This window comes from Sorex fumeus, unplaced genomic scaffold (assembly GCF_029834395.1).
Source record: "Sorex fumeus unplaced genomic scaffold, SorFum_2.1 ptg000072l, whole genome shotgun sequence".
Taxonomy (NCBI): domain Eukaryota; kingdom Metazoa; phylum Chordata; class Mammalia; order Eulipotyphla; family Soricidae; genus Sorex; species Sorex fumeus.
Window position 1 is genome coordinate 14,206,890 of NW_026606129.1, and position 23,111 is coordinate 14,230,000.

Consider the following 23,111-nt stretch of genomic DNA (forward strand, 5'->3'; position numbering starts at 1 on the left):
CCATATCCGGTCCCAGGCACCCTCCTCGCCCCCTGGGACTCTGAGCATTTAATATGTCTCTGGAATCCAGCCAGCACGCTTTTTCCTTTCGAGTCTGATGCAGAGCCAGGGACCAAACTTGGGCCTTCTACAGGTGAGGCAAGTCACCGGTTATGTCCCTGACGTGTGTCTTGCACTCATTAGCACCGCCGGCATCAGGTCACACGGCCACGGACAACGGTGCATTTTCCATTGGGTGATCTTAAGAGATCCGGAAGAGCTCTGTGTTTCCTAAGACGACGGATCCTCTTGCTCAGCGACTCATACCCCATGCCCTCGCCATCGCCGAACACGCTCATCTGTGCTTCACAGACCGCGAGGTCCAAGTGTGCCCACACTCATAAGTCCTGCCTCAGACTAGTGCCGCTGTCCTGCTTTAAGCTGCTGTGAATTGCTTTTTTAAAAATTTTTATCAGTGAAACACCATGAGGTACAGTTGTAGACTTAGAAATTTGTGCTTGAGTTTCAATTATACAATGATCAAGTACCCATCCCTCCACCAGTGCCCATTTTCCACCACCACGAATCCCAGTATGCTGTGAATTTCTCATGCCCGCTTTCTACCTGGAGCTTTCTTCGTGGCATCTGTACACAGCAGAGAGAACAGAGCAGAGACTTCAGGTTCATTAGGCACCCGCAGGTGACCCTGGTGGAGACCGCCGGGCCCGCCCCACCGTCATTATCCATTTTCCAACCCCCTTTTTATTTTATTTTTTTGCTTTTTGGGTCACACCTGGCAATGCACAGGGTTACTCCTGGCTCTGTACTCAGGAATTACCCCTGACAGTGCTCAGGGGACCACATGGGATGCTGGGAATCGAACCTGGGTCAGCCTCGTGCAAAGCAAATGCTCTACCCACTGTGCTATTGCTCCAGCCCCCTAAACCCCCTTTTTCTGAGGGGTCTCCGGCTTCTGACCAGCTTCCCCAGGGCCTCGCTCAGGGCTTAGGGCTCCTTCCCTGGGGGGGGGGGCTCACCCAGGCTCCCTCCTAGTGCACCTTTTTGGGGAGTGGGGGGGACAGCAGGCCTCCCCAGCCAGCAGGTGGCAGCTATCCCATGGGGTGTGGTGCTCACTGGGCGGGGCGCTTCCTGGGCCTGTACTGTGGGCAGCCACCAGGGCCACAGAGCCAGCCAGGGACCCGGGGCACTGGGAGGGTCTCACGAATGCGAGGCTCGCATGCCCCGAGTCACAGCACCCGGGCCCTGAGTTACCTTTTTATGGCTTTGATCCTCTTCTTCCTTTGTGGAAGGCACACCCGGAGATGCTCAGGACTCACACCTGGAGGGTCTCGGGGGACCATACTGGGTGCTGGGGCGGGCACATGCGGGGCGGGCGCCCTGCCCGCTGCACCATCTCTCCCAGCCCTGAATCTTATACTCAAGTCTTTTCATTGCCTCTAAAGTTTATCTTGGGGACCTGAGATGACACACGGAGTTAATTCCAATTTCTTCCTCTCACCTGATTCTATTCCATCACGACAAGGAAAGCGAGCATTGATCGTCCAAGTAAAAATATCTTTAAGTGAGTCGACCCCAAGAACGGGCCGTTTACACGGACTATTTATCTGCATTTACGTGGACTATTTTTCTGCGTTTAGAAACGCAACACTCGCCCTCGTCCTTGCAACGGGGAAACACTTGGTCACAACGGAAACCGAAGACAAATGAAAGCTCTATTCTTGCCCGATGGCCAAAACCGACCCAAACTGAAACAAATGATTCTTTTATCTTGCAAGCGCAAACCAATCGGTGTGTAACAGAGGTGGGCAACTTCTGCTTCTCTTTCACGGCTTTCTTCCTCTCCGCAGTCCATCCCGGTTTGCTGAAGTTCACCGCGTCATGCCAGACTCCTCTGGGAGCCTTCCCATCCGTCAGGGGCGCTCCCCAGCCCCCCGGGCTCCTGGGCAGGAGCACGTCTTCCTGGGGCACAGAGCCCAGTCAAGGACAGGCACTAGAGCAGTCAGGGTGGGTCCCAATGCAGGCACAGGAGGCGGGGACCTCCAGTGCTTGGAACACAACTCAGGACTGGTGGGCAGGAAGGCTGTGGTGCCCGGCACCACCCACCCGGTCCCAGGCCAGGCTGCAGACTCCAGGCCCAAACCGTCTCTCCACTAGTCCCAAACCTTTACTTCTTTATTTATTTTTATTCTTTTTGCTTTTTTTTAATTTTTATTAGTGAGACACCATGAGGTACAGTTGTAGACTTACAAATTTTTGTGCTTGGGTTTCAGTTGTACAATGATTGAGTACCCATCCCTTGGGTCACAGAGCTGGAGCGACAGCACAGCGGTAGGGTATTTACCTTGCACACAGCCAGCCCGGCCGAGTGGGGTTCGATTCCTCTGCCCCTCTCAGAGAACCCGGCAAGCTACCGAGACTATCTCGCTCGCACGGCAAAGCCTGGCAAGCTACCCATGATATATTCAATATGCCAAACACAGTAACAAGTCTCAAAATGGAGACGTTACTGAGCCCACTCGAGCAAATCGATGAACAATGGGAGGACAGTGTGTGTTTGTGTTTTTGGGTCACAGGGGTTTACTCCTAGCTCTGCACTCAAGAATTACTTCTGGCGGTACTCAGGGGACCTTATGGGATGCTGGGAATCAAACCCGGGTAAGCCACGTGCAAGGCAAATGCCCTACCCACTGTGCTATCACGCCAGCTTCCAGCCCAGTGTTTGTGGTTTTTTGGGTCACGGGGGTTACTCCTAGCTCTGCACTCAGGAATTACTCCTGGCGGTGCTCAGGGGACCATATGGGATGCTGGGAATCAAACCTGGGTAAGCCGTGTGCAAGACAAATGCTCTACCCGCTATGCTATCACTCCAGCCCTCAGCCCTCCACCTTTCAGATCCCAGGTCAAAGGTCATCTCCTGTTGAAGTCCTTCCCCAAGCAGGAAGTCACTGCCACCAGAGACATGCTGAGCCTGGGAGGCGTTTCTGGAAAGCGGGTTCCTGTCACCATCAGCTCTCTGCTTCCAGCCGGGCACCTTATGGGCAGACAGTGCTGAGGGTTGGCGGTCCAGGTCACCCCGTGCGCTGCAGGCACCAGGCACAGAAGGCACCACCAGAAGGCAGGGCTGAGACCACCGGCCCCAGTCCCTGCCTTCCCCGCTTTACGGGAGAGACACTTGGCATATGGCAGGGGCACGCGCTGAGGACCACAGGGACAGACACGGGGGGGGGGGCGGGGAGAGGGGCACCAGCTCCCCAGAGCACCAGGGCCCCTCAGGCCAGCGACGGAGGGGGGAGTCCTTGAGAGAAAGGACACAGCCAGGACGGTTCCAAGAACATTCTGTGGAAGCAGCTGCCTGCGTCCGGCACCTGACAGGTTTCCTCTCTAAAACCATTTCTGATAGCCGAGATAAGTACCAGAAGGTTCACTCCATGGCTTGGAGGCCAGCTGCACATGCTAGGGGGAAAAGGCAGCTCAGATAGAGAAGGGAGCACCACATAAAGGGTGTTTGGGAGGATCCTCCCAGGATGGGAGATGCATGCTGAAAGTAGACTATAGACCGGATATGACTGCCACTCAGTGCCTCTCTTGCAAACCACAGCACCCAAAAGGAGAGAGAGAACAAAAGGGAATGTTCTGCCACAGAAGCGGGATGGGCTGGGGGGTGGGAGGGATACTGGGACCCATGGTGGTGGAAAATGGGCACTGGTGGAGGGATGGGTACTCGATCATTGTATAACTGAAACCCAAGCACAAAAATTTGTTAGTCTACAACTGTACCTCGTGGTGTTTCACTAATAAAAATCTAAAATAAATAAATAAATAAAACCATTTCTGTTCTTGGCCATCAGGAAGGAGAACAACACAGATGCTGCCGTGTGTCACGGGCTCCAAGGAGGAGGGAACACATCACGCCACACCTGGTGGGGGCAGGAGCAGAGTCAAGCAGCCTGCCGGGACCCCAGGAAGCCCAGGAGCCAGGCCGGGGACCCCCATGGCCAGAGAGCTGCATCCAAGCCGTCCACTCCCTCCCGCCTAATGCAGTCCCCTCGAGCCCGGCAGCAGCACGGGGCAGGGAGCCTCTCAGACAGCACCTTTCTGGGGTCACCCTGCCCTTGGGCCTTATTTCTTCCTTCTGCGAGGGCAGGCGTGGGCTGAGCCACACCCCACAGTGCTCAGGGAACCATACATGCAGGTCCCAGGATGCGATCACCCCCTGCATGACCTCTGAAGCTCAGGCCTGGCCCCTCAGCTCCAAGAGAAACCCGACAGGAGGTGCGGGGAGCCCGTTCAAGCTGGCTGCGCTGCCCGCTGGCCCCGGCCCGGGGATGGGGCTCTCCTGCGGGTCCCGTGGGCGCTAGCCTGCCGCCTCTCCTCCCCACCCCACCCCACCCTGCCCCCCTTGCTCCCATCGTACCTTTCTCCCGGCCTTTGGAGGTGCCCCCGGCAGCAGGCGGAGGAACGGACGGAGCCGGGTGTCCAGCTTTGGGGTCCTTCATGCGGTTGACCACACTCTCCGACAGCTGAGGGAGGGAGACGGGGGGGGGGGCAAGTGTCACTCTGGAAACCCAAGCAGATGAAGACCACCCCATCCCCCGCGCCCACACCCACCACCCCTACTCCATGCCGCTCCCCAAAGACCAGTTGGAGAGACCCAGATCCCTAGGGGATCCCTCTGGTGCCAGCACCGGTGACCCACCGAGCACCACACCGAAGGCCGGCAGTCTGGCCCAGGGGAGCTCCAGCACCTTCTTCCGCAGCCACACTGCTCCGCCTGCCTCAGTGGCACCCGATGCTGCTGAACTCGTGAGGCGGTTCCTGTGCCCTCCCCAGACCTAATCCCCCGTCCAGATCCTGACCTTCCTTTGGGGACATCTGGGCGACCCCCACCCCGTGATCCCCTCCTAGGGCATCACCTCTCCTTGCCCCACCAGCCTGCCCCGTGAGCACACGTGTGCGCTGCCTCTCGGGGAATTACGGTAATGTCCACCGGTAATGTCCACCTGCCCCGTCCTAACGGGACACCTGGCCAGGTACCTGGGCTCCACGTCCCGTGCCCCCCGCCCCCCATCACCACACCGCGGGCCTCCTGTCACCTTCACCTCCCCCTCGTGGAGATGGGATAACCAAAGCTCTCCTTCATTTGAGACAAAGTGAAAGAGGCATGAGGGTGTCATAAAACCATTTACTGAAATGAAATAGCAAGCGAGGGATAAATCCGGAATAAAAAAAACCCTTAAGGGTTCACTTCAGTAAATATTTATTAAGAGCCTAATATGGGGACGGCCTCGTAAAGCACAGAGGAGGGGAAGACGCTGACGACGACGTGGGCAGCTGCCCACGCGGGCCCTTGGCCAGGGAAGGGCTCCCCCCTAAGCACAGAGGAAACTGCGAGGAAAGGAAGGAAAAGGAGCCGCCTCGGGGTAGCAACCGGCCCCGCTCAGGCAGGAAAGACGCCACAGGCTCGGGGGCGGGGAGCCTCCAGGTGCCACTGAGACAGGGCTGAGCGCCCAGGGCGCACCGTCGGTTACTCTGGGCCACGAAATTCTTCATCTGTCTCGACGCTGTGAAAAGACAGATGCCATCAGGTGAGGATGTGCCTCGAAGCAGAGCGCCTGCCTGGGATGGTGGAGGCCAGCATCACCCCAGGGCGCCACTGGTGGGGACCCCACGCCACCACCCAATTACCCCCCCCACCCCCCGTCCTGGTGCACACAGCAGCAACAAGGGGCCGGGAAGGGTCCCACCAGGGGCCATGCTAGAGGACAGGCCCGAGTCCCCGATGCCAGCACCACGGGAAGCCCAGTGGGGCCCCGGCACCGAACAAGGATGTCACACAAAACCAACACGGAGCCAACCCGAAACCTAAACGTCACCTAAAATGACTAATTTCTTAGAAGAAACCACAGGGGGCAAACCACGACCCTGGCTCCCCATGATGGATTCGTAGATATGATGCCACAGGAAGAACCAGATTCGTGGGCTTCATTGACGTGACCAAGTTCCGGGCCAGGGACAGCCAGGGCACAGTGGCAGAGTTCACGCCTCCCACTGAGACCCTCCCTCTGGCTCAGCAGGAGACAGGAAAAAAACGTTTTGTGCATCAAAGGACACGAGCACATGAACCGACAGCCCACAGCATGAGAGGAAACTCTGGCGGCTCATATCTGATAAGGAAGGTGATTTTTTTTTTTTTAAAAAGAACTACTCTCGGGGCTGGAGCAATAGCACAGTGGGTGGGCGTTTGCCTTGCACGCGGCCGACCCGGGTTCGATTCCCAGCATCCCACATGGTCCCCTGAGCACCGCCAGGAGTAACTCCTGAGTGCAGAGCCAGGGGTAACCCCTGTGCATCGCCAGGTGTGACCCAAAAAGAAAAAAAAAAAAAGAACCACTCTCGCTACTCGGTAATAGAGAAAAACGACCCAATTACCAAATGAGCTAAGAGACAGACAGGGCTGAGATCCGTGTTTCGCAGCCAGCTGGCCCCCCGTCTGACCCCCAACACCGCTCGGGGTCCCCCTCTCAACATCGCTGGGCGTGGCCTCGGGCCCTGGACTGACCTGCCGGCCAGGGGTGGGACCCGGGAGCCCTGGGCACCACTTGGGAGGCCAAATGGAAGAAAAGGAAAGTGAGCGGATTCCTCCGAAGAACAGGGACAAGCGATCAATAAGCAAACGGGAAGGTGCCGAGAGAACCAAAGTCAAACCGCAACGAGAGACCGAGAAACCGCCTCCTCCCCTCCGGGGGGCCGTGGCGTCAGCCGAGCCCGTGGACAAAGGGCCGGGACCTACTTCCGCTCAGTGCTGGCCAGGATGGAGAGATGCTGCAGCCGGTGGATGGAGGGACAGTGCCCCAGGCCCCTCCACCACAGGGTCCAGAGGAGACCCGGGCCCCCCACGTGCCCTGGCCACAGCTCTCCCCTGTGGACCCTTGCTGCACCTGTGGGGGACAGCCGGAGAGTCACGGCAGCCCCAACGGGCCTGGGGGGAGGGAGACGCTGTTCCCCACATGACGTGGCCGAGCTGAGGGGCTAGAGACATGGGGCAGCCTTGCCCCATGGAGGGGTTGCAAAAAAGGAAGCCGAGCCCCCCAGGCGGCCCGAAGCAGGGGGCCAGACCATGTGACTTGTGAGCACAGGCACTGACGGGGCCTGGGAACGTACAGCAGCAGGAGGCGGAGGAAAGTGCCAGGCCCGCTCTGTCCTGCACTGAGCACTCGCTGGTGATGCACCCACGGTGGGAGAGGAAGGTTCTAGAAAGAGCGGGAGGATGACGCAGCAGCAGCATCAGAAACACAGTCCCTGCATCAGGGCTTCCCAGCAAAGGGAAGCGGAGAATCACAGAAAGTGTTTCCCACGTCCGACGTCACCCAGCCAGGTCCTGTCGAGGGAAAAACGCACCACGGGCGTGTTTTCATGAAGTCTGGGCCAAGGCAGACAAACACCCAGGAAGCCGCCTTCCTGCCCATGCTGGGACTGAGGGAGGCAAGTCTCCGGGAAGGGGGCGGCCGGGCCATGAAGCAACCTTAGCCGCCGCGGACAGCGGCAAGGAGAAAGCAGACGGACGTCTGTTAGAACACATGGACGCACGGACGCTGGCCTTCTGCAAGCTACGTGGACAGAACATGGGGATGATGAGACCATGTGGGAAACAGCAGAGAATCCCAGGCAACTCCCGGGTGCATCCAACTCCCCCCGGGCGCTGCATCTATCAGGCAAATGCATCGACGCAACTGAAGTCACTCTTAGGTCCCGAGGAAAGCCGGGTCTGCAGAGGATGGGGGTGAGGGGTGGAACTTGGGGTGGTGCAATGAAGGGAGGCAATGACCAGAGCCTGAGACCAAACTCCTGAACTTCATGCAGCCTTGGGTGCACTTTGCCAATCAATCACTAAGACCTTACGCAGGTGGACGGCAGTGGGATATGGGCCATCATGGGAGCGATTAGCTGGAGCCAGAGACTAAGGACACAGGCTCTGTGGTAGGGGGTTTTGTGGGGGCGCTCCAGCAACCAGGCGTGGGTGGGGCTAGCCGGGGTCTCCCGCCCCATGCCACGGACATGACTCGCTGGGTCCTGGGGGACATGAGCTCCTGGCAAGCAGAGGGCAGCACGAGCCCCGCCCGACCCTGCAGGCCCCAGGGCCAGGCAGCAGCCCCCCCAGGGAGAAAGACGGTGGCCTGGTCACACCTGGGCGCCCCCCGCACGGGAAAGCCACAGCAGTGAGCGGGGACTGGACCCAGCACCCGGCCCAGTGGCCGCCCGCTAACCACGCTCCCCGGTTCGAGGGTGAAGGGAAATATTGGCAGGCATCTTGTTGGCAGTCGGAGACTTGTAATATTTTTTAATGTTGCTACAAAATACGGCAAGTAATATTTTTAATCAACAAACACACACACACACATACATACACAAGCGCGAGCACACACACACACACGCACACAGACATCACGCAAGAATAAACACCATCTGGGCAGTGCTCCCTGTACCAACAGAAACAGACTGGAGGTCTCGGCACCAGGGCCCGGGGTCACCATGCCACCGGGCTGGCCAGGACGCAGCTGCACAGTTGTTCGGAGGGGCTGGGGGTTGCGAGGCCAAACCAGGGCGGGGCAGGGCAGGAGGAGCCCCAGGGAGGCTGGGCCTGGGGACCCCCACCCAGGGCTGCAGCTTCTCGGAGCTCTAAGTCGTGCACCTACCCGGCGGGGGTCTCAAGACTGCCGTACAGGACCAAGTGTTTCGGGATACGAAGGCCTGGACCTGAGTCCCAAGCCACTGGCTCGCCATGCGGTGGCTCAGTGGCTGGAACCACACACTCCTCTCTGAGTCACCTGCTTCCCCTGGGAGACAGAAAGAAGGCACAGACCCCGGTGAAGCGATCCACAGGGAGCACAGGGCAGGGAGCACGGGACAGGGAGCAGGAAAGAGGAAGCACGGGGCAGGGAGCAGGGAGCACAAGGCAGGGAGCACGGAGCATGGGGAAGGGCGCTGGGAGCACATGGCGGGGCACAGGGAGCACAGGGCAGGGAACATCCCATCGGGTGCCGACCCAAGAGAAGCTGCCAAGGCCTGGGCACTCTCCACCTCCCCCGGGCCCGGGGCAGTCAGAGGAACAATCAGGGCGAACAGCACAGTCACCTCGTGCCACGGCTGCCCACAGAGACACAATACCATGGCACCCCCCCTTACTGTGACAAGCGGGGGGCCGAGAAGGGCCCTGGGGAGCCAGAGCTCAGCCGCAGTCACACCCCCAGGGACCTCTGGCACACGGGGGATCCAGAGCCGCTGCCCAACATTCGCTGCCCCAAACCGCACCCTCGCTCACAAGCCCCAGGGATGCGGGGACGCACCCACTGTGGGGCAGGTTTCTCTAGGAAGCCCGAGATCTCCGAGGGAGGGGAAGGGAGACACGCTACAGAAAGGGAGGGCCCGGGAGATGGCCCAATGGCTAGAGCAAGTGCCCAGCACACCCAAGGCTTCAAGCTGGATCCCCCGGGGCAACCCACCTGCGCCAGGTGTGGGCTGTCAGCCCCAGCCCAACCACAGGCACTTCCTGGCTGCATCACGGCAGTCGGGTGCGAGCCCCGGTGAGCATTACATAGATACGCGAGCTCTAGCACACGATGCCACGGCGAGTGGCCCCTCCCCGGGGGTGAGTGGGCGCAGCAGTGGCCCAGACCCCACTGGCCTGAGGTTCCCGCTGGTCCCCAGCTGGCAGCAGTCCCTCAGACGCCGTTTCCACTTCAGGAGGGCATGAGAGCCAGACACTCAGTGGCTCCAGTGCCAGGGACACTGGGCTTCCGTCTTCCCACCGAGCTGGTGGAAGGAGAGGCACCACTCGTGGCCATGCCCTATGGCAGCGGCGTGGACACAACTGGCCCCCTGGGCAGGCTCTGCTCTGGCCGTCCCAGTCACCCGCTCCGCACCTTCACCCCAGGCAGGCAGACAGCTCTGTCCCAGCTCAGGACTCACAGGAGACCCCCCAACCTCCCCCCATCCCCCCCCAGACCCTCACACCAAAGACAACGCGAAAAGGCAGTCTGAGGCACAGGGCCAACGCCCCAAGGGGGTCGGAGGCGATGGCCTGGGGGGGGGGGGGGGTCGGGGACAGGGCTTCCAGGGGGAAGAAGGGCACAGGTACAGGGCGGGGCTCAGAGGGCAACAACCAGGCGGGATCTACCCGGGTCCCAGAGTGACCAGGCAGGACGGCCACCAACCCCAGAGGCGGGAGGGCCGAGCCGCATGAGGGCTGCGGACAGGCCGGCTGGCAGCTCCCACGGCGGCTCATACGCCCTCTGAAACAGGGTCGAGCTCGGAGACGGAGGCTCGGAGAAAGCCTGGAGGGCGCCACGGGAAACTGGAAACAGTTGGTATTTAAAAATAAATAAATAAATAAATAAAGGGGCTGGAGCAACAGCACAGCGGGGAGGGCGTTTGCCTTGCACGCGGCAGACACCCGGGTTCGATTCCCAGCATTCCATATGGTCCCCCGAGCACAGCCAGGAGTAATTCCTGAGTGCATGAACCAGGAGTAACTCCTGTACATCGTTGGGTGTGACCCAAAAAAAGCAAATAAATAAATAAATAAAAATTAAATTAAAAAACCACACTCTGCAGGGAGGGGAACAGAGGCCTGAGAGAAGAGAAGGGCTGCGGCGAGGGAGGGCCACGCACACCAATGAGCGGGCGCCGTGCTGTGGGGGAAGTCAGGGGTGCTCCCGGTGGGGCCGAGCAGTGGTGCTCCCAAGAGGGTCGCAGCTGGAGAGGGGTCTGGGAACCCCCGGCGCCAGGGGCTGCCCCGCAGGGCGCAGAGCCCACATGCTCCAGAAGGGGGCGGCAGAGCGCCCAGCCCCAGGGGACCCCACTTTCAAGGTGGACCATAGAACCACCTGCCCTAACCTCCTCTCCACACACTCTGCGCTCCGTGCACTCCCGTGTCACTGAGGTAAGACGCCCCGAGGGTCACAGGCTCCCATAACACCAAGACACAGAAGCAAAGCCGGAGCAAGGAACCCCGTGGGAGACACTGGATCGATCCCGGCAGTAAGAGGGACCCAGGCTGGGGTGAGGTGGGGAAGAGCCAACATTAAGGTGAATCAAAACACTTGCAGGATGGGGCTGGAGCGATAGCACAGCGGGTAGGGCATTTGCCTTGCATTGCGGCCGACCTGGGTTCGATTCCCAGCATCCCATATGGTTCCCCGAGCACTGCCAGGAGTGATTCCTGAGTGCAGAGCCAGGATTAACCCCTGAGCATCGCCAGGTGTGACCCAAAAAGAAAAAAAAGATACTTGCAGGAGAGCGGACTCGGGGGCAGAAGCGCCCACCTTGCAAGTGTGCAGCTCTGAGTTTGATCCTGGGGGTCTCCCACAGTGTGGCCACCCCCCCCAGCACCACCCCAGAATTCACGCCGCCCGGCACCCCACCACTGAGAGTGCGTGACCTCAGCAAGTACAACGCATGGGAAGGGCCCGACCTGTAGGGCAGGCGGGCACTGTAAGCGGAGCACAGTGCAAGCATACCTGCGTGCGAGCCCCTCGTCACAGCGACGGCCTTGCAGGGCCTGTGTACCCCCCAGCCACCACCACTGAGGCCAGAGCAGAGGGAGTGTGGGGAGCATTGTGCTCCCAGGAACAGAATTTCTTTCCGGTCTTTAAATGCTCTTCAGCGGGCCAGAGCGATAGCATCGCGGGGAGGGCGTTTGCCTTGCACGTGGCCGACCCAGATTCCAGCCCCGGCCTCCCATATGGTCCCCTGAGCACCACCAGGAGTGATGCCTGAGTGCAGAGCCACGAGCAACTCCAGAGCATCGCCAGGTGGGGCCCCAAAATCTCACAAAAACACAACGAGGTCAATAAAAAAAAATACTACTGATCTCGGCACAGGGAGCTACAGCCGCCTGCAGGCCACTTTCTCGCCATGGCGCTGGCGCACCAACGGGCAGAGGGACCGCCAGCAGGAGCACGGGGCTGGAGAAGGGACGGGCAGCTTCTGTGGGCAGTGGGCGGCTGCATGCACAGCCCCTGGGCATCCTTCACTGAAGCCCCAGGAGGTGCCAAGAGAGCAAAGGCGACTCCCAGATCTCCCGCGGGGCCGGGCACCAGGACGCTGTCCAGCACCACGCCCAGAGAAACTCAGGCTCTACCGGTGCTCTCTAGAGCCCAGGCCGCCCGGTGCCCAGCGAGGCACGCTGCCCACCCCAAGTCTGCGACAATGCCTCTCCCCGCCTGAGGCGGTTGCCGTGGAGACTCTGCTCCTGATTCCTCAGCTTTCGAGGAGCTGAAATTAGACCCACCGGCTGCTCACCAGATTCAAACCCCAGAATGCCAGGTCCGGGGCCCAGGAGGCCGCCTACCCTGTGGGGCCGGCGCAAAATGCCCCCAGAGGTCAGGCTAGCGACAATGATAAGTGGGATTGGCCAGGCAGGTGGGGGAAGGTGGCAGGGACAGTGGCTGAGAGACATCACTGCTCTAGTAGCGCATCAGACGGAGGCAGAGACCACTCACCGCACTGACCACCTCCCCCCCAAAACATATTAAAACACGTTAAAAATAGAATTTATGTAAAGTCTCGCATTTTCACATTTGGCGATTATTTCCTATGAAAAATTTTTTTGCGTTTTTTTTGGGGGTTCACACTCGGCGATGCACAGGGGTTACTCCTGGCTCTGCACTCAGGAGTTACTCCTGGCAGTGCTCAGGGGACCATATGGGATGCTGGGAATCGAACCCGGGTCGGCCACGTGCAAGGCAAACGCCGTACCCACTGTGCTATAGCTCCAGACCCTCCAGTGAAATTTTTAAACACTAGGTGTCTGGATTCATGGCTTAGATTAAAAAATAAAACACAACCAAGCATGGTTTGGGTTTTTTGGGGTCACACCCGGCAATGCTCCAGGCTCACTCCCCCCCGCTGTGCTTCTGCTCTGGCTCTCCAAGTGTGTCTTGGTTAAAATGCTGTTTGCCCAGCTCTGGGGACGGAGCTGCAGGCAGCGGCTCTGAGGGAAGGGAAGAATCAGCGATGCCTGAGTGGACACCATAGGGAGTGGTGAGCAGTGAGCAGTGGGGAACGGCAGAGAGGGGACAGCAGAGAGGGGCTCCCCTAAAGATGAAGGTCCAGTGCAAGAGAAGAGGCCGAGGACGGGGCTGCAGGAGACCGTCGGCAGGACACGGCTCGGCCTGCCGGGAAACTCACTCGGTCCCGCACGGAGCCTTTGATCAGAGCCACAGGAAGCAGGGCACAACAGGAAGGACGGGGAGCCGATCAGCCTCCACCCCGACTGGCACTGGCCCAAGAAGCTGGTGACGGGCATGTGGGAGAGAGCAGGGAGGGAACAAGCCACAGTGAGGTGTGCCTGGTCCCCCGCCCCCCCACAAGCGCCCTCTCCCGGCAAAATCCCCGTGCCCTTCCTCAGGGCTGGAGTGAGGTCAGCGGGGAGGGAGTTTGCCTTGCATGCAGCCAACCCGGGTTTGACTCCCAGCATCCCACATGGTCCCCTGAGCACCGCCAGGAGGAATTCCTGAGTGCAGAGCCAGGAGTAACCCTGTGCATCGCCGGGTGTGAACCAAAAAGCAAAAAAAAAAATCTAAAGTGGAAATGTAAGCAAACCCTTGCAAGGTGCTCCAACTGCCCCCATGTGTGGCCAGTCCCCCACCAGCCCCATCAGTGAGCTGGGGCACTCAGGAAAAGTCCACTTGCAGGGGGTCCAGGCCTTCAGAGCACCCTACTTACAGCAGAGGCTCCCACACATACCTGGCCTACCACCGCCTTTTCAGGGGAGGAAAAAAAAAGATCACTGAGTATCTCCCTGGAAATGTACCTTCTTTAAGCCAACAAAGCGTACACCACACCCCAAGGTCCGGCATCCCCAGAGAGGGTGGGTGGTATCGGCCACTTTGAAATTGGTCTGGGGACGAGAAAGATGGTCAAGTGGGCAGGGCACTTGCCTTGCATGCAGCAGACTCGGGTTCAACCCCTGACACTTCATTCAGTCCCCTGACCTTGACCCCTGAGCAAAAAGCCAGAAACAGATGTCCTTCATCCCGGAAGGGAGCATAACATGACGCTCGCCATAACCATGCCACCAGGCCCCAAGGGGGGCAGGTGAGGGTCCTCCCCGCCCCAAGGGACCCAGCCCCAGCAGCCAGAAACCTCCAGAACTCCACCATGCTCATAGCTATTCTCTACACGCTTGGGCCAAGCCTCACCCATGAGTGAACCTTTCCCTGGACACTTCATAGGACACACCCTACCCAGACTCCAAGAGCACTGCACCACATCTGATGGGATTCAAATTAGGAAGCAACCAACCTTAGAGGGAAATACTATATAAATTTCGGTTCTGCTTTGGGACAGGGATTGGGGTTCGGGATGGAAATACCTGAAATATGGTGGTGAGAAGGTGTCATGGTGGTGGGGCTGGAGTTTGAACATTAAGTGTAATAAAATATTGTGAAATACATTATAAAATGCACTGTAGCACTGTCCTCTCGTTGTTCATGGATTTGCTCTAGCGGGCACCAGGAACGTCTCCATTCTGAGACTTGTTGTTGTTTTTGGCAAGTCGAATGAAAAAATAAAAATAAGAGCCAGAAATCAGCCCCAAAACCAGAAGAAAAGAGAAAAAAAAGAAACAATAGAAACGATGGGCTCCCTGCAGCTACCACCTCCTCGCTACCCCTCCCCTGGTGTTTTCGATTCTTCCAGCCCAGGCCTGCGCCCTCAGAAGCGGGAAGGACAGTCACTGTCACCTCCCGTTGTTTGCTTGAGTGGGCCCAGTAACGTCTCCATTGCGAGACTTGTTATTGTGTTTGGCATACCGAATATGTCACGGGGAGCTTGCCAGGCTTTGCCGTGCAGGCAAGATACTCTCGGTAGCTTGCCAGGCTCTCCGAGAGGGGCGGAGGAATCGAACCTGGGTCAACCAGGTCGGCTGCATGCAAGGCAAACGCCCTTCCTGCTGTGCTATCGCTCCAGCCCAGGGAAAGACAGCACCCGCGGGAAAGTCTTGGCCGGCAGGGTGCCTAGGCAGCGGGAAACTCTGCTGTTCCCCGGCCTGCGTCGGAGGAGACCGACCGCATCCTGGGGCCATCTGAACTCAAGCAAGGCAAGATGAGAAATACGGGAAGGAGCTGCCACAGCCCCACCAAGACACTCTGAAGGGCTGTGGGCAAAGCCGGAGATGGGGGGTGAGCTCTGCCCGGGGATTCAGGGGGAGCAGCACAGGGACAAGGCTGGCAAGTGCCAAGCAATCCAGCGTGGACATACCATTAACCCGACACTGTCACAGTGATGAGCAGTCTCTGCTCTCTAACAAAATAAGTAAATAAAAGGACAGAGGAGTGACAGGGTCACTGTCACTGTCCTCCCATTGTTCATCAATTTGCTCGAACGGGCACAGTAACATTGTGAGACTTGTTACTGTGTCTGGCATATCGAATACCTCACGGGTAGCTTGCCAGGCTCTGCCGTGTGGGCGAGATACTCTCGGTAGCTTGCCGGGCTCTCCGAGAGGGGCGGAGGAATCGAATCCGGCTCGGCCGGGCTGGCTGTGCGCAAGGCAAATGCCCTACCACTGTGCTATTGCTCCAGCCCAGATTACAAAATAATTAAAATAAATAAAAGGATAAAATAATATAACATAGTTATAATCACTTCTAGCAGTGCTCAGGAGCCCCTATCAAGTGCAGGAACCAGACTGGGGTCACTCGAGTGCAATGCAGGCATCTTAATCCATGTACTATCTTTCCAGCCCCTAATACAACTGTCACTGTCCTCCCGTTGTTCATCGATTTGCTCGAGCGGGCCCAGTAACGTCTCCATTGTGAGACTTGTTGTTACTGTGTTTGGCATATTGAATACGTCACGGGGAGCTTGCCAGGCTCTGCCGTGTGGGCGAGATACTCTCGGTAGCTTGCCGGGCTCTCCGAGAGGGGCGGAGGAATCGAACCCGGCTCGGCTGGGCTAGCTGTGCGCAAGGCAAACGCCCTACCGCTGTGCTATCGCTCCAGTCCAGTGACAGGGTATTTTTCAAAATGACTGTATGACGCCTCCACCTGACCACACAGTGCTGAGTCGAGGCCTCGGTCCAGACCCAACAGCAGGCAGGGCGTTCACACCCACCACTGCTGTTCCTTCCAGGGCTGCAGGTTCCAGCCAATGCTGGGAATAGGAAGAGTGAAAGGGAAGAAGCAGAAGAAGCAGGGGTCGGAGCGACAGGACAGCAGGGAGGGCTTCTGACTGGCACACGGTCAACCTGGGTTGAATCCCTGGCGTCCCACAGGGTCCCTGAGCACCGCCAGGAGTGAGTCCTGAGCACAGAGCCAGGAGGAACCCCTGAGCACAGCCGAGTGTGGACCAAATAATAATTTTTTTTTTTTTTGCTTTTTGTGTCACACCCAACGATGCACAGGGGTTCCTCCTGGCTCTGCACTCAGGAATTACTCCTGGCGGTGCTCAGGGGACCATATGGGATGCTGGGAATCGAACCCCGGTCGGCCGCGTGCAAGGCAAACACCCTACCCACTGTGCTATTGCTCCAGCCCCCAAATAATAAATTTTTAAAAAAAATAAGTAAACGTACAATGAGGGACAGGGGGAAGGGAGGGAGGGGGCCATCGGCAGAGCACAAGCCCAGCATGTGTGAGGCTCTGAGTTCGAACCTAGCAGCCCGCGGCCTCCTGGGCCTCACCAGGTGTGACTCTGGGGACCTCCAAACTCCTCGGCCATGGGAAAGAAACGCGAGCACAGTGAGGCCAAACAGAACAGCGCAGCTGCACCCATTTGAGACTGAAAAAAAAAAAAGGGCAACAGGTAAGGGAGGCCGTAGCGGTGGGAGAGTGTCTGTCTGGCCGGTGTGAGCCGGGGTTGCATCCCGGGTACAAGGAGGACCACACTCACGTGCACGGGCCAAGAGGCTCCCATGGCTAACTACCATGGCAACGCTGCACAGAGCAATTTGCAGCCACGCACACGCAGTCACGGGGCCGCCTCGGGTTCATCCCGCAAGCCTGGAGCTAGTGACGTCATCTCCTGAGCCCCCGCGCCAGATTTCATCCCATGCCATCACAAGGTGGACAACCACCTTGGTGCTAAGCGGAGCAGCTCGGGATACCACTACTGGACAGAGGCCGCGCCAGGTGCCTGACCTGGAGACCTAACAGCAAGTGGCGAAGGCCCAGCAAGTTGGGAGTCAGGGGGGCGCTTGCTCCCCATGCCCTCCTCAGCCATGATGGAGGAGGAGCAGGGACCGGGGACCACAGTGGCTGCAGAGCTGGCTCCATGGAAAGCAACCGGACTCACAAGCGTTACAACAAAAGGCCTGTCTCGGCGTTTATGGTCAACTGAGTTTCACAAAGGTCCAAGGTAATTCAATGGGCTAGTGGTCTATTCAACGACTGAAGTCTGAAAAATCTAGATGCTTCATGCAAAAAGAAAGGAAGGAAGGAAGGAAGGAAGGAAGGAAGGAAGGAAGGAAGGAAGAGAGAAAGAAAGAAAAAGAAAGAAAGAAAACAGCGACAGGGCCAGAGCAATAGTACAGTGGGTAGGGTGTTCGCCTTGCATGCAGCCAACCCGGGTTCGATCCCCGACATCCCACATGGTCCCTTAAGCACCGCCAGGAGTAATTCCTGAGTGCAGAGCCAGGAGGAACCCCTGAGCATCGCTGGGTGTGACCCAAAAAGAAAAAAAAGAAAAACAGCGACAACATTACAGGTTTAGATCCGAGTTCCACAGAGAGCCAGAACCAACGGCAAACAAGTCCAAGCCAGCATCCTAAAGTGGGATCTGAAAACTGTCATTCAGAAACGACCGAGCCCTCACACACCCGCGCAGCCCACACACGCACGGCACCTGGCAGGCCTCCCGCACGCCTCGTGCACTCCAGCAGGAAGTGCGGCCACTCCCAAGCCACATCCTCAGTGTGTGAGGCTGCACACCTCAGGAACGAGTGGGCAGCCGTCACACAATGATGCTTTATCACAGAAGCTCCTCCTCTATTTGGAAGTGGGTCCACCATCCGACCTTGAGACTAAGGTCCCTAGTGGCCTATTGCCGGGTTGCTGGGTGCCGGGCCACACCCGACAGTGATGGACTCATAGGTGGCATCTAAGCTCATCTAAGACCCTATGAGGTGCCAGGATCAAACCAGGGTCCGCCACACACAAGCTACATGTCTCCCAGCCCTCCACAATCTCTCGGTTCCCAAACGGCCTTGGTGTTATTGTTTCTGAATAAATAAACGTTGCTGGTGAGAGGACTGGTTGCTTTTTATGTGATGTTCCAAGGACAAAGCTCAGCCCATTTCTCCTTTTTTTTTTTTCTTTTTTGCCTCTCAGGGGGAGTTTATTCATGGTACTGCTTCATTTCCCTCCTCAAACACCAACTGTTCCCCGGTCTCACACAGTCCAAGATTTCTGTCTTCGTAACAAAAGAGGAAGCTTAGAACTGGATCCCGTGGTCCTTTCTCCATGTATCCCTCGCCAACTTCGAATGCTGCGTCTCTTGCTGGCCAGCCTTCTCTGAGATCTGCAGCTGGGCTCAACGCACTCAAACCTCAATACAGGCTTTTTTATTTTGTTTTGTTTCTTTCTTTGTTTTTTTTTTGTCCTTGGGGGACACACCCAGCAATGCTCCAGGCCTACTCCTGGCTCTGCACTCAGGAATCACTCCTGGCGGTGCTCAGAGGACACAATGGGATGCCGGGGATCGAACCCGGGTCCGCCATGTGCCAAGCAAACGCCCTCCCCACTGTACTACCACTCTGGTCTCGCCTCGACACAGTTTGCTCAGGCACTGTAGCCTTTTTCCGTAAACTTGGCTTGGTCTGACCTCTGTAACCACTCTGCGTCCCCTCATCACGCTGCTTTCCCTTGACACATAGAGAATCCTGGCTTTCCTTGAACTGTGTGACTGTGGGGTCGATGCCTGCCGCGTGTCTTATCAAAAGCCCCACAGGATTTTAGTACGTTCTCCATGCTTGTGAGAGCGGTATCTGCAAGGAAAACTCAACCCATTTCTTTCCAGAGGATTTGTTGGCTACTCCCATTAGCAGCCCAGCACGGTGATAAAGACCTTCTGGTGAGCCACGCTGACTGGATTTCCCATCTGGCTATTCACTAAAAACCTTGCCAAACCCTGATTGAAAGTCTTAACTAACAACATACACAATAATTTGTATCAACTCTCAAACTCTCAGAAGAAAACATGGTGGGAAGTTGGAGAGCTAGGACAGGGGCGGGGTGCTGGCCAAGTCCAGTTCGATCCGGGCACCACATAGGGTCCCCAGCACCGCCAGGAGTGAACCAGAGCACACAGTCAGGAGTAAGCCCTCAACACAGCCAGGTGTGCATCCCGCCCACCCCCCCCCGCCCCGTCCACAAAAAATGCAGAGGAAAAAAAATTTCACGACCCGGAGTTAGAAAGAGTTAATAAATTTAACTTCATAGATGCTTAGAATACATTTCACAGACATAGAAAATGAAAAAAAAACCTATTAGGATTACATATTACATATTATAGGTTTGCATCCAATTAGGATTACATATTACATACCATAAAATTTGCATCCTATTAAGATTACATATTATGTATCATAAAGTTTGCATCCAGTATAGCACTGTAGCACTGTCCTCTGGATGTTTACCAATTTACTCGAGCGGGCACCAGTAACGTCTCACAACAAATTGTGAGACTTGTTGTTACTGTTTTTGGCATATCTAATGCAACACGGGTAGCTTGCCAGGCTTTGCCATGCGGGCGAGATACCCTCGGTAGCTTGCTGGGCTCTCTGAGAGGGGCGGAGGAATCAAACCCGGGTAGGCCGCGTGCAAGGCAAACGCCCTACCTGCTGTGCTATCACTCCAGTCCAATATAAAAAAATGTTAAAACTCAATAATAATAAAGACAACCAACCTGTAAGAGGCAAAAGTTCTAAATTGCATTTTACCAAAGAAAATATCAGGGTAGGTGAGAGCATGTGAGCTCAAGGGGCTGAGCTCATGCTTTGTGTGTGAAAGGCCTGGGTTCGAGCCCCAGTACCACATGGTTCCCCACATACAGTCTGGGGTCACCCCACTTCAGAGCCAGGAGTAGAACCCACATCATCACCAGGTGTGGCCCAAACTCTCCAAAAAACATTTTGAAAAAAAAAATACACGGGTGGCAAATAAGCACATGGACAGACGATCAAGATGAGTGATTACCAGGGAACTGCAAACTCAGGCCGCAGTGAGACACCATTTCACACCCTCCAACTTGCCGTGACCAACACTATCATTAAAAAAACAAGGGCCTGGGAAGGTCAGCGGCAGAGGGTCTGAGAGTTCCATCTCCAGCACCACCTACATGCCATCTGTACCCGGGCACACCACTGCCACACCCTACAATGACCACAGAGGGAAGGGCAGAGAGCGGACGGCGAGTGTTGGTGAGACGAGAGAAGCCGAAACCCTCGTAGCCTGTCGCTAGGCATGCAAAATGGGACCAACACTTTAGACGACAGTCTGACCCTGTTTAAAAGGTTAGGGCCCTTGGGCTGGAGTGATAGTACAGCAGCCTTGCACGCGGCCAACCCAGGTTCGATTCCCAGCATCCCATATGGTCCCCCGAGCACTGCCAGGAGTAATTCCTGAGTGCATGAGCCAGGAGGAACCCCTATGCATCGCCCAAAAAGCAAAAAATAAATAAAAATAAATAAATAAATAAAAGATTAGGGTCAGCAGAGAATCGACCCAGCTCCACAAGTAATGTTGAAAACAACAGGATGCCGCCGAGTCTTCCCAGGAAGACTGGTCCAGACTGAGAACTCTGGAGCCTTCTCAGAACGGGGTGGGGGGGGGGGGGGCGGACAGATTCTCCTTTCTGCCTGAAGGGGTTGCAGCCCGCAGCCGACCCCAGCACCCTCTGACTAGGAAACAGCCCAGCCCACAACTGAACCTCCTCAAGCTGCCAGGACACCACATCGTTCCAGCTCTGTAGCTCCAGGACCTTGGAGCCGACACCTCCAAATTTCAGTCACCGTGAGCCAGCAAGTCTGACGGGGAAGTTGCAAGGAAGCCCACCACGCCTAAACCACAACCCAGAAGGCTCAGCGGGCACCAGGCAGCCCAGGAGACCCTCAGATAAGGACCGCAGTGACATCCCATAAGACAAAATAATGATCAACACGATGATCACACATGGACGCTTGTTGGTCCAGGGTCTGAAGATCCCATTTGCCTTTGCCTTGCAACAAACAAAACGCGAAGTAAAGTTATTTGTGTCTGCAAGGGGGCAGGCTGGGGTGGGAAGGTGGGAAACTGGGGACACTGGTGGAGAGACGGGCACACTGGGGGTGGGACTGGTGTTGGAACACTGAATGCTTGAACAATTCGGTAAATCACGGTACTGTAAGTAGCACTGCAGCACTATCCTCCTGTTGTTCATCGATTTGCTCGAGCGGGCACCAGTAATGTCTCCATTGTGAGACTTGTTACTGTTTTTGGCATATTGAATACGCCACAGGGAGCTTGCCAGGCTCTGCCGTGCAGGCGAGATACTCTCGGTAGCTTGCTGGGCTCTCCAAGAGGGACGGAGGAATCGAACCCGGGTCGGCCACGTGCAAGGCAAATGCCCTACCCGTTGTGCTAGTGCTCCAGCCCATGGTACTAGAATATTTAAAAAAATAAATAAAATCAATAAAATGGTCAAATGTTATACCTAGCGACTTGCCAAATTTCACCAAAAGAGAATGTCACCCAAGGAAATGAACCAGCTGGGGGAAGGTGCGATTGTGGGGGGCAGGATTCGAATCCAGCACATCAAGTGCTCTGCAGCTGGTACCTGCCCAGCTTCTGAACTACTGATTCTCCTCATTTTCCTCATCTACATCTCCAACAAAAAAAAAAAAAACCAAAAACATAGCCATGCCAAGTGTCCACAGAGGCATTATTCTGAACAGTCGAGAACAAAATGTCCATTACTGTCCTCCCGTTGATCGTCGATTTGCTCGAGCGGGTCCAGTAACGTCTCCATTGGAGACTTTGTTGTTACTGTGTTTGGCATATCGAATATGTCACGGGTAGCTTGCCAGGCTCTGCCGTGCGGGCGAGATACTCTCGGTAGCTTGTCGGGCTCTCCGAGAGGGACAGAGGAACCAAACCCAGCTCGGACGGGCTGGCTGCGTGCAAGGTAAACGCCCTACCCACTGTGCTATTGCTCAAACCCTATGTCCATCACTGGTGATGTCCTATGTCCTATGCTGTGTCCTGTGCTATTGCTCTAGCCCTATGTCCTTCACTGGTGACAGCAAAATACTGCACAGCCGCACTCAGACACTATCCCACAGTCAAGGAGCAAACCTCTGGCGCCTGCTGTGCCATCCAGGGACCCACATCAAGAGCAGCAGGAAGATCCTGAGAAGACAAGAGGCGTGCGGGCAGAAGCAGCGGGCAGCTGGGCCCGAGAGGGCTGGGGGCCGGGGAGCATCCCTCTACTTAAGGGAAAGTTAGAGATCTGATAAAGATCCTGACATCTGACTGTGAGGGCAGCGGCCCAACTCTGAATCCAACAATCCAACGGGTGAATTTTACGAGGTGCAAAACACGTCACAATGAAACTGTTTACAAAGAAAAAGGGGGCCAGAGATGTGGGTGGCTCCGTTAGTTGGCAGGGCACAAGTTTCGCATCTGTGAGGTCCTGGGTTACAGCCCTGGCACCAACACACACACAAAACGGGGGAGGCAAGGGAGTAGGAGAGGGAGGGTGGAGGGAGAGAGGGAGGGAGGGAAAGGGGTCAGGAGATGACTCACACGGCCAGTGCACACTTCTGCCTGCAGGAGGCCCAGGATGGACCCCCAATACTAAGACACCACCAGGAGCAACCCCCAAGCCCTGAGCCAAGGGTAAACCCTGTGCTCTACAGGGTGTGACTTGAAACAAACAGGATTTTTTGAGTTAAGAGAAAAGGCACCTTGGTCAAAATCCAAAGCTAGTACTTGAGAACCACAGTGCATCCTGGGGAGTCCCATGGGCCAGCTCTGTGAGACCCCCTCACTTGGGAAGACCCCAAACCTCAGCTCAGAGGCTGGGTGCCCAGCTGGACCACTAACTGCTGGGACCTCAGAGAGGAGGGCAGTGGC

General features: G+C 56.8%; 1 protein-coding gene across 1 annotated transcript in view; it reads right to left on the reverse strand.

Moving 5' to 3' along the window:
• The window catches only part of CHCHD6 (coiled-coil-helix-coiled-coil-helix domain containing 6), a 204,046-nt gene that overhangs the window by 175,606 nt on the left and 5,329 nt on the right, over nucleotides 1–23,111 (reverse strand). The window contains exon 2 of the mRNA XM_056129578.1: nucleotides 4,415–4,520. Coding sequence (XP_055985553.1) covers nucleotides 4,415–4,520 — 106 coding nt within the window. The remainder of the gene's footprint in view (nucleotides 1–4,414; nucleotides 4,521–23,111) is intronic.